This window comes from Pan paniscus, chromosome 5 (assembly GCF_029289425.2).
Source record: "Pan paniscus chromosome 5, NHGRI_mPanPan1-v2.0_pri, whole genome shotgun sequence".
NCBI lineage: Eukaryota > Metazoa > Chordata > Mammalia > Primates > Hominidae > Pan > Pan paniscus.
In genome coordinates, this window is record NC_073254.2 from 120,678,906 (window position 1) to 120,691,557 (window position 12,652).

At 34.4% G+C, this 12,652-nt stretch overlaps 1 protein-coding gene across 3 annotated transcripts in view; it reads right to left on the reverse strand.

The window, feature by feature from the left end:
- Window positions 1-12,652, reverse strand: part of ASCC3 (activating signal cointegrator 1 complex subunit 3) — a 375,365-nt gene that overhangs the window by 128,298 nt on the left and 234,415 nt on the right. For all 3 annotated transcript variants that reach the window (XM_003824353.6, XM_034962598.3, XM_063605419.1), the window contains 4 exons: window positions 12,189-12,343; window positions 9,606-9,704; window positions 8,158-8,326; window positions 4,183-4,403 (listed from right to left, as the gene is read on the reverse strand). In XM_003824353.6, coding sequence (XP_003824401.4) covers window positions 4,183-4,403; window positions 8,158-8,326; window positions 9,606-9,704; window positions 12,189-12,343 — 644 coding nt within the window. The remainder of the gene's footprint in view (window positions 1-4,182; window positions 4,404-8,157; window positions 8,327-9,605; window positions 9,705-12,188; window positions 12,344-12,652) is intronic.

Genomic DNA, 12,652 nt, shown 5'->3' on the forward strand with positions numbered 1-12,652 from the left:
TGGGTTCAGTACCATCAGGTTGCAGGCATCCATCGGGGTTTTGGAATGTACCACCTGAGGATAAGCGGGGACTAAATATCTAATAAAAAGTTATAATCCAAAATAGAAACTTACACAACTCAATAGCAGATAAACCCAAATTATTCAATTAAAAATGGGCAAAATATCTGAATGCACATTTTTTTCCAAAAGAAAACACACAAATGGCCATTGGATACATGAAAAGGTGCTCAATATAACATCATCAAGGAAATGCAAATTAAAATCACAATAAGATATCAATTTACACCTGTTAAAATGGCTATTACCAAAAGACAAAAGACAGCCGGGCATGTGGCACAAACCTGTAGTCCCAGCTACTCAGGAGGCTGAGGCAGGAGGATTGCTTGAGCCCAGAAGTTCAAGGCCAGTCTGGGCAACACAGCGAGACCCCATCTCCTCAAAAAACAAAAAAAAAAAAAAAAAAGAAAAGAAAAAAGAAAAAAAATAACACACATGTAGGTGAGGATGTGGAGAAAAGGTAACTGTTACTGTACATGATTGGTGGTAATGTAAACTGTATAGCCATTATGGAAGACAATCTGGAATTTCTTTAAAAATTAAGCATAGAACTATCCAGCAATCCTACTTTTGGGTATATATCCAAAGGAAATGAGATCAGTATCTTAAAGAGATATCTGCACTCCCATGTTCATTGCAGGTTTACTTTGAATAGCCCAGATATGGAAACAATCTAAGTGCCTCAAGATAGATAAAGAAATTGTAATATATATATGTGTGTGTGTATAAATATATATGTGATATATATGTACACACACACACAATGAAATATTATTCAGCTTTAAAGAAGAATGAAATCAGCCATTTTCAACAATATAGATGAACCCAAGGGACATTATGTTAAGTGAAATACGCCAGACATAGAAAGAAAAATACTGCATAACTTCACTTACACATGGAATTTTTAAAAGTTGGATTCATAGAAGGAAAGAGTAGGATATTGGTTACCAGCGGTGAGGATGGGGGAATGAGGAGATACTGGTCAACAGGTATAAAGTTTCATTTATGATGAATGAATAAGTACTAGACACCTAATATACAGCATGGTGATTACAGTTAATAGTACTGCATTATATACTTGAAATTTGCTAAGAGAATAGATTTTATGTGTTCTCATCACAAAAAAGATAACTATTTGAAGTGATAGGTATGTTAATTAGCTTGACTGTAGTAATCACTTGACAATGTATATCAAAACATCACATTGTATACCTTAAATATACATAATTTTTATTAAAAATAATATATACTAGGAAAGAGTTAAAAATTATGCTTCAAGAAAGCTTTAAAGCAATACTTACTTGACTTGTAATGTATTTGATATTAAATAATATCATGGCCATTTGTGGAAGTCATATAAAAGCTACTCTATATTTAATATGTATAATCAAACTATATTAAAGCACTAGCATTTTCTTCATACAGAAAAGATTTGATTATGAATTACTTTGTATTGTTTAACTTTGCCTATGAAGTGGGTTTTTCACAGTGAAATTATCTATGAATTGTAGAAATCTTACAATAAGGAAAGGATTTGTGTGTCACTACATACATTAGAAATTCAACTGGAGGACTACAAAGTTTAAGGTAAATTTTCTTGCTGCAAATTATCCTAATATGGGCATAGCTCATTTTACTGCACTTTGCGGATATTGTTTTTTTACAAATTGGAGGTTTGTGGCAACCCCACATCGAGCAATTCTATCAAAAGCAATTCTATTGATTTTTCCAACAGTATGTGTTCACTTCATGCCTCTGTTACGTTTTGGTAATTCTACCAATATTTCTAACTTTTTCTGTATTATTATATCGGTTATGGTGATCTGTGGTCGGTGATCTTTTATGTTATCATTGTACTTGTTTTGTAGTGTCATGAACTACACCATATAAGATGACAAACTTAATTGATAATTGTGTGTGTTCTAACTTCTCCACTGACCAGCCGTTCCCCCATCTCTTTCCTTCTCCTCAGGCCTCCTTCTTCCCTAAGACACAACAATATTGAAATTAGGTCAATTAATAACCCTACAATAGCCTCTAAATGTTCAAGTGAAAGGAAGAGTTGCATGTCTCTCACTTTAAATCAAAAGCTAGAAATGATTAAGCTTAGGGAGGAAGGCATGTTGAAAGCTGAGATAGGCCAAAAAGCTAGGCCTCTTAATACCAAGGAGTTAGCCAAGTTTTGAATGCAAAGGACAAGTTCTTGAAGGAAATGAAAAGTGCTACTTCATTGAACACATGAATGATAAGAAAGTGAAAGTTTTATTCCTGATACGGAGAAAGTCCGAGTGGTGTAGACAGAAGATCAAATCAACCACGATATTTCCATAACCTAAAGCCTACTCTACAGCAAGCCCCAAATTCTCTTCAATTCTGTGAAGGCTGAGACTGGTGAGGACACTCCAGAAGAAAAGTTTGAAGCTTGTTTCACATGGTTTAAAGAAAGAATTCACCTCTATGAAGTGCCAGGTGAAGCAGAAAGTGCTGATGTAGAAGCTGCAGCAAGTTATCTGGAAAATATAGCAAAGATAATTGATGAAGGTGGCTACAATAAACAACAGAGTTTTAATGTATACAAAATAGCCTAATATTGGAAGAGGATGTCATCAAGGACTTTCACAGGTAGAGAGGAGAAGTCAATGCCTGACTTCAAAGCTTCAAAGGAGAAGCTAACTTTCTTGTTAGGGACTAATGCAACTGGTGACTTGAAGTTGAAGCCAATGCTCATTTACCATTCTGAAAACTCTAGGGTCCTTAAGAATTATGCTAAATCACCTCTGCCTGTGCTCTATAAATGGAACAACAAAGCCTGGATGACAGCATATCTACTAAACAGCATGGTTTATTGAATATTTTAAGCCCACTGTTGAGACCTATTGCTTAGAAAAAAAGATTCCTTTCAAAATGTGACGCTCATTGACAATACATCTAATCACACTCCAAAGCTTTGATGGACATGTACAAAGAGATGAATGTTGTTTTCATGCCTAACATAACATCTATTCTGTACTCCAGGGATATAGGGGTAATTTTGGCTTTCCTATCCTTTTACTTAAGAAATATGTTTCATAAGACCATAGATAGTGATTCCTCTGATGGACCTGGGCAGAGTAAGTTGGAAATCTTCTGGAAAGAATTCACCATTCTAGATGCCATTAAGAACATTCATGATTCTTGGAAGGAGGTCAAAATATCAACATTAACAGGAGTTAGGAAGAAGTTGATTCCACCCTTCACGGACGACTGAGGTGTTCAAGACCTCAATAGGGAAAGGCACTGCAGATGTGGTGGAAACAGCAAGAGAACTAGAATTAGAAGTGGAGCCTGATGATATAACTGAATTGTTAAAATCTCATGATTAAATGAACAGATGAGGAGTTGCTTCTCATGGATGAGCAAAGAAAAGGTGTTTCTTGCGATAGAATCTACTGACAAAGATACTGTGACCATTGCTGAAATGACAAAAAGGATTTAGAATATTACATAAACTTAGTTCAGAAAGCAGTGGCAGGGTTTGAGAGGGTTGACTCATTTTGAAAGACGTTCTATCGTGGGTAAAATGCTGCCAGGCGGCATCACATGCTACAGAAAAATTTTTCATGAAAGGAAGAGTCAATCAATGTGGCAAACTTCATTGTCTTATTTTAAGAAATGACCACGGCTACTCCAACCTTCAGTAGCCACAACCATGATCAGTCAGCAGCCATCAACATTGAGGCAAAACCCTTCACTAGCAAAAAGATTAAGACTCACTAAAGGCTGAGATGATTGATAATATTTTTTAGTAATAAAGTATTTTCAAATTTAGCTGTGTATATTTTTAGACATAATGCTATTACACACTAATAGGCTATGGTATAGTATAAACAGAATTTTTATATGCACTAGGAATCCAAAAAATTTGTATGACTTGCTTTATTGTGACATTCACTATATTGTGGTAGTATATAACCAAACTCATGATATCTTCACGGTATACCTGTACTGATCTGGTCCCCTGGGAAATTCACTGAGAGTGACAAATCTATTCATTAGACCCTGCCAATATATTTAGAACTGTCTAGTTTGGAGATTATGAACTGTCTTTTCTAATTAAATGTAAGTATGATTCTTTCAACAGACCTTTGAAGTAGGGTATTTGTTGAAGACTCTGAAAATGGCTAATTCAGCTGCAACAGTCTTTCCCGATCCAGTAGGTGCTCCAAGTAGGACATTACAATCCGTGTGATACAATGTATGAAATATTTGTGTCTGTACAGGGTTAAAGTGGCTGAAGTTGTACAGGGCTTCATATGCTTTACATCCCAAAGCTGTGATTGGTAAAGGCTGAAGATCCAGTAATTCTGAAAAGACCCAACAGGATGGCTATACGACAATTGAAAAACACGCATAATACTGAATATTGTATTATAAATAATAGATTATAGTAATCCTTAGTTCCTTAGACAAGGAGAAAAAACTTAACAGAAATTCTTATATACCCATTACAGATCTGGCATTTCAACAAATATGTCACGCAAATAACCACATTTACCATATTGACATACTGGATGCTTTTCTGGGGGAGTGCCCTATAAGCCAACTATAATGCCATATCCTTCTTTTTCCAATCAGGAAAGTCATTTGAATAACAAGTATATGCATGTTATAGAACAAAACCTAAATCTGTCTCAAGTGGCAAAAAAATTAAAACCATTTGCAGACTTCAACACTGAAATGATTACTAACAACAAATTACTTTTGTTCTGTTAGACACTGACCAAGCAAGAGCAGTTGAGTTAACTATTGTTGTCAATGGAAAGTAAAATGAATTTAGGGTAATTCCAGGTAGAAAATTGGGTGGGAGTTTTAAAGCAAAGCATGACTGAGTAAACAAAACCTGCCCTGAGAAAACCTAGAAAGAAACTAGATTTAGTTGTTTCTTATTATGTGGATGGGAGGCCTAGGGAATTAGAAACAAAATAATTTAGAGAAACAGTTATACACCCTTGAATTCAACAGACCTTATATTTTCCATAATCCAGAAAGGTATCAGTTAGAAAACCAGAAGGCCACTTTACTCTCAAGATTATTTCATGAAAGATAAATCCAGTCATTTGAAATTTGAACAAGAAGAAATAATCCATAAGGTAACATAGTATTCTGTACCTTGAGTTAGATGTTCATGGTACTGTTTCAAAATGAAAGTATGGCAAATTTTCTTCTTAAAAAATGTATTTAAAAGTCAAAAAATTAATTTAAAAAATTATCCTTTCCCCACTGCTCTATTCAGTTAATTACATAGGTAACTGAGGGCTAACGACACACTTTCTACACCAGACTGTAGGTTTCTTAAATTTTCTGAAGCACTGAAAATTGAGGCCGGGAGCGGTGGCTCAAGCCTGTAATCCTAGCACTTTGGGAGGCCGAAGCGGATGGATCACCTGAGGTCAGGAGTTCGAGAACAGCCTGGCCAACATGGCAAAACCCCATCTCTACTAAAAATACAAAAATTAACTGGGCGTGGTGGTGGGCGCCTGTAATCCCAGCTACTCGGGAGGCTGAGGCAGGAGAATCGCTTGAACCTGGCGAGTGGTGGTTGCAGTGAGCCCAGATCATCCCACTTCACTTTAGCCTGGGTGAAAGAGTGAAACTCTGTCTCACAAATAAAATAAAATGAATAAAAAATAATCGAGAAGGAAGGAGGGGAGGCATTGCAAGTTAATGCTTGTAATGCTAATCAAAGCCGAAATATGTTCTTAAAAAGACTAAAAAATAAATAAATAAATAAACTGCATATTGCATATTTACTGATGATGTTAAATTACAGTGCTTTACATTAGTGAAAGATGAAGGTTTTTCTTGGCTCATTTGGGCTCAATGATAATGACTATATATTCAAAGAGACCCTGGAATCATTGAGGTTATATGTCTAATATCAACTGAGATGTTATGGTGGTACATTTATTGTTTTTAAAAATGTAGTCAGAACTCAGCTAATTATATAAATAGGGCAATACATTCTTGGTCATTTGGCAGACAAAAGATAAAATGAACATTGAAATAGAATGTTAACGCAAGTTAAGATCAAGTGCTATACTCAAAGATTAATGATGTTTGAAGCATGTATTTTAAATTAAAGCACCAAACATTTTTTATATATTTTATTCTGAGATTCTAAATATTACATGTAGCACATTTGATGAAAGAAGACTGGAAAGATTCCCTTCAATGAGTAGATCACTAGATACTACAATCTCATTATTTTTCTATGTTGACAAGCCTTTTAGTTCTGTTCTGCCAAGATATCAAAGTGGAATTAAGCCAAAGTATAAAGTATCTCTCTTTAAGATAAGCTAAGATAATGAATAGGGTACACATTTGACAAAAATGGCAAAGTTTAAAGTCACATTAAGACCTCTTTCAATTCCCAAAGGACTGCCAAATAATGAGTTCATTAAAAGTAGTGAGGACTATATTTTTATTCTGAAAATGACAAAGGGTTTCTCTTTGGAAGAACCATATGAGAAAAAATATGGACTTTCATTTTTCTATAAATTAAGGCCCTCTTAAAATCAATTCTGAAAAAGAAGAAATAAACTTATTATACTAGTTAATTAACAGATTAGTTTAGGATTTTTTGAAATGGAGTATTTCATAGGGCACTTAAAAGTATCATTGTAAACATTTATTCCTGAAAAATCTGCTTCTATATTAAGTCAAAATAAAAAGGTATTTGTTCACGTCACCAAAATTTAAAATGGATTTTTGCAAGGTATGACAGTGAAAAACACTATTATATGATGTTGAAGATTACCATGTACCCCTTTATAATGTTAGGGCAGAGGGATAAAACTAATATAAAGTGTTCCTATTTCCCCACATCCTCTGCAGCACCTGTTGTTTCCTGACTTTTTAATGATCGCCATTCTAACTGGTGTGAGATGGTATCTCACTGTGGTTTTGATTGGCATTTCTCTGATGGCCAGTGATGATGCACATTTTTTCATGTCTGTTGGCTGCATAAATGTCTTCTTTTGAGAAGTGTCTGTTCATATCCTTCACCCACTTGTTGATGGGGTTTTTTGTTTTACACTGTTGGTGGGACCGTAAACTAGTTCAACCATTGTGGAAGTCAGTGTGGCGATTCCTCAGGGATCTAGAACTAGAAATACCATTTGACCCAGCCATCCCATTACTGGGTATATACACAAAGGATTATAAATCATGCTGCTATAAGGACACATGCACATGTATGTTTACTGCAGCACTATTCACAATAGCAAAGACTTGGAACCAACCCAAATGTCCAATGATGACAGACTGGATTAAGAAAATGTGGCACACACACACCATGGAATACTATGCAGCCATAGAAAGGATGAGTTCATGTCCTTTGTAGGAACATGGATGAAGCTGGAAACCATCATTCTCAGCAAACTATCGCAAGGACAAAAAACCAAACACTGCGTGTTCTCACTCATAGGTGGGAATTCAACAATGAGAATGCATGGACACAGGAAGGGGAACATCACACACCGGGGCCTGTTGTGGAGTGGGGGGAGGGGGGAGGGATAGCATTAGGTGATATACCTAATGTTAAATGACGAGTTAATAGGTGCAGCATACCAACATGGCACATGTACACATATGTAACAAACCTGCACGTTGTGCACATGTACCCTAAAAGTTAAAGTATTAAAAAAAAAAAAACTAATATAAAGGGTAGATGTTATTTGCAGGACACAAACTCACTTGAGGTATATGGAAATCCATTCCATAGTGATACCATAATATGATTCCTTAATATTAGCTTTTTTGTTTTTGGTGTAGAAACACAAAAGATGGGGGAAAATTCCCCATAACTCACTGGTATGTTAGTTAATTTAACATACTAGAAATAAGTTTAAGTAAACTGGAATAAACACAAGGGAGAAAATAAAAGTTTTACAGAGAGAACAGATTAAATGATGAATGACAAATGAAATAAAAAGGGAGTTATAGAGAAGTTATAATGATTACAAGTAAAACTTTATTAAGGTGTAGACATTTTTCAACATTAATTAAAACAACCATTTTGGAAAAATCAATGATTCAAATCAGCATTCACCATGTTACCTGTATGAGGAGGATGTCTCTCTGGTAGAATTAGATGTTGAAAGTTGATAATACATACTGCCTCAGCACCCAACCATCTATCAGACACTGCTCGGATGTAGTATTGGGAAGGCAAAGGCTCAAAAATAGGGATTGTAAATACCAGTAGTTGGGCTTCTTTACTAATGACCTAATATGAAATACAGTCAAAAATAAATATGGATATTCTAATAGCATAAAGGCCTTATTAGTCTATTGTTAAGATAACGGTATCTCTACAAGATATACTAAAGACAAAGTATCTTGAATTTCTAAATAGCTGAGATATTCAGAAACTTTAGAAACTTGTGCATGGTGCCCTTCTGAGGATACTTGATAGAAGGTAAAATTTTATGGCCAATTTATATCATTTACATATGCATATAATCATGTATTAACAAGTTACCAATTTGACTACCTGAATTTCCCAAACATCATTCATTCAATTACATAACTTCATGATTTTTACCTTACCGAATTACCATATTGTTTACTTAATATTTTTTGTTAAGTTCTATCAGTACCTAAAATGGAATACCGGAATCACTTGGTACAAATAGAAGGTAACCAAGAAGACAAAAGCAATGAATACAAAACACTGCTATGAAATTCTACTGTTGCCTACCCAAGACTCTTACCTGAAGCTTGCTTTATCTTTGATAAAAACAGAAATTACGAATGAAGCATCAGTTAAAGAAATACCATCAAATTGAGTCTTTGTCTTGTGATTTATAAAGAAATTTGGAAGAAATGCTCTTTTAATCCAATAGTATTCAGTATTTTGTGCAGTGACCCTTAAGATTATTATTGATCCTACCTATTTTACATATTCTACACCTCTGGAACCCAGGTCTTAAACCATGGTAAAGATTATCCAGTCATGCATTGCTTAATCACAGGAATGGTTCTGAAAAATGTGTCATTACGTAATTTTGTCTTAAGAACATCATAGTGTACGTAGACAAGCAGATGGTATAGCCTCCTAAATATCTAGGCTACATGGCATAGCCTACTGCTCTTATACAGCATGTTACCATACAGCATGTTATTGTATTGAATATTTTAGGCAATTATAACACAATGGTACTTACCTATCTACACATATTTAAACCTAGAAAAAGTAGGTGAAAATACAGTATTATAATCTTATGGGACCACTATTGTACTGTTGTTGTGTATGTGGTCCCTTGTTCACTGAAATGTCACTATGTGGGGCATTACTGGTAAGTGAATTTCTTAAACCATGATCACATGGAATATACCAATACTATAACATTTAATCACTGTATTCTTTTAAAACTAATAGGAAACTAAAACATAAAATAAAGTTTTAATTGTACTATAAAATTACAGAGAAATAAAAGCAGAAACTGTTAGTATAAATTTTTTTACAATAGCAAATAAGGATATATTCACATATATACACTTACTTGTTTTTTTAGAGCTAGAAAATACTCTGAATGATAAATATGATCATTTGTAGGATCTTCTACCCAAATCCACCAAGGTTCTCCTACTGTCCCATGTACCTAGAAGAAAAATAGCATCCTGCTACTATGCATATCATAACTCAAATAAGGGATAGCATCCAATCTTCTCACTCTAGAAGCTTTATTGATATATCATTTATATTACAAAGTTTACTCATTTAAACATTTCAAGTATACAGTTAAATGATTTTAATATATTTCCAAAGTTGTACAACCATCACCATAATCTAATTTTAGAACATTTTCACCATCTCAAAAATAAACCTTGTACCCATTAGTAGTCACTACCTTTTCCTTACAGATTTGCCTATTCTGTAAATTTCAATTAAATAAAATCATATAATATGCAGTCTTTTGTGACTGGAGTTTTTAATTTACCATGATGGTTTCACAGTTCATCTATGTTTTAGCATGCATCAATGCTTTCATTCCTTTTTATTGTCTAATAATATCCCATTGGATAGATATACTGTATTTTGCTTTATCCATTTCAATGTCTTTCTCTCTCTCTTACTCTCTCTGTCTCGCTCTTCCTTGCAAAACCCAGTCTTGTTCAGCAAGCATCTCTCCCTCATGTGACTCAAGAAAAAGTGACCACATCCCCTGGGATAATTTTGATTGGCATAAGTCAATCAGCTCATGGGATTCCCCTCCCAACTGCTGTGGTAAGGCGGAGGCACATGACAAATACTGGCCCAATTAGACTGAAGAAAAGGTCTGTGGTCCATGTTCTGGGCTGGAGAAGTGGGGTGTGTTTCCCATGCTCTGTTTAATGCAAACAAAAAATCCTGAAAACATTTGAGAAGTATCCAAAAGTGTCAGCAGAGCAAATGGGTGAAAAGTTCCTGGTCTTTGAATGACATCTTTAAACAGAAGACTCAACCATCCTTAGGGCCTATTCTACCTGTGGACCTTTCATTATGAAAGATAATATACTTTGGTCCTTAACTCAGCTTGAGGCAAGTCAAGTTTTCCATTCTTGAAGCCAACAGCATTGTGCCTGACAGTGATAACTATTAAAATCATTAAGTACTCTGTCTTACTAATGAATTAAATCAAACTGCAGATTTATTACAGATATTGGTAGGAGATAGTGTAAGAAATACAAAACTTCCACTTATTTCAAAAATAGTCTATTAAAATTTCAAATATGAGTTTATGGGTAACTGTAAATTTATATTTATGTGAAACTTTATATCTATAGAAATATTAAATATAATTTTGTATCATCTAGTCCCAATGAAAATTCTGTAAAAAACATTATTATTATTATAATAATACATGTTTATAGCTGAGGAAACTAAAGGAATTAAAGGTTTAGACACTTTTAAGACCAACGTAGAATTGGGTTAAAACCATGGTTGGGTAATTTTAGAGAATACTGTTAAAATTCATTCACATTAAAGATGTATAAACATCAGGTAATGCAGAAGATACTTATTTAATTAGAACTTTACAATAACATGTGAAATAGGCACTGCTATACTATAAATAGTGATTTCCTTGTTTTCCCTGATTGGCTTCTTGAATGTAAGAACTGAGCCTCACTTGCCTTTGTACCTACAATCTCTAACATAGTAACTGGTACAAAAATAGATCTTTAAAAAATGTTGATTGAATAAAAAGAGAATCTGGTGTGTATCTTTATATACATAATAATATCTAAGCTATCAAAGGAGAAGAAGGAATTAAAACAGAAACAAAAACATGATGGGAATCAAGGATGGACATTCTGAAAAACTGTATAGTGTTAAATATTCAGAGAAGTAAAGAAAATAACTGAGAAAAATGTATTTATTATGGCAACCCATCAGTCTTTGGAGATCATGGAGAAAGTAGTCTCAGCAGCAAAGAAACAGCTGATTGGGGGAAAATATAGAATACTTTTCTACAAGTCTAATGTTTCAAAAAAGGAAAGAATATTAATTTAAGAGACATCAAGATGAAAAATGGCTCTTTTTACCATGAAAAATCTTGAATTTTTTGGAAGGCTAAAATGACAAAGTAGACATGGCAAAAATGAAGATAACATAGAGAAAATAAAGGAAGATAGAACTAATATAGCAAAGTCTCTATGGAGTTAAATCCACTAACCTGTTGTTCATTGTTGAAATTTAGGTTTCCTAAATGTTTTGAAGGAATCTCACTGGTTGACATATTACTAATATACCATGGTTTTCTTGAGGATGAGAGTAAATGTTGCTATAATTTTTTACTATTATTATTATTTTTTTTTTGAGACGGAGTCTCCTCTGTCGCCCAGGCTGGAGTGCAGTGGCACAGTCTTGGCTCACTGCAAGCTCAGGCCTCCCGGGTTCATGCCATTCTCCTGCCTCAGCCTCCCGAGTAGCTGGGACTACAGGTGCCCACCACCATGCCCGGCTAATTGCTGTAATTTTAAAAATAAATCCTCAATATATATTCTTTTTAGAGGATTTTCTATATGCCTTAGGAACAGATGTAGTTGAGTCTGTAGTACAGACATTTTTGTTTAACACAGATATAGCCGTTTTCCACTTCTACCTGATCATTCCAAGTGAAATCAGCATAGATGCTGAGTGTCACTCGGAGGACAGTCCTTGTGATGGGCTGAATGGATGCTTCCATCATAACAGAAGGAATCTGATGAACACATTGTTTGACCTTCAGTCCAATATTCACATGATGTAAAATGTGACCTGCAAGAAAAATATCACATAGAAGAAATGTGTCCAGGCAGAAAAAAGCAATATAATCTGACTTGTAAATGGGATTTCAGAGAAGGTGATTTTATTGCTTGTTTTATGATTTGCTATGTAGAATAGCTGACATTCTTGACCTGGCATGTTTGAATATTTTGTAATAGTTAACTTGAATTAGCAATTCACAGTTTTTAAAGTCAGTATCAAGGTTTCTTTAGCTATTAATAGGGTTCTTAAAATTACTGAGACTTGATAGTGTTTAAACTACAATAAACAGACTCACTTGAATATGAAGAGATTTTTGCT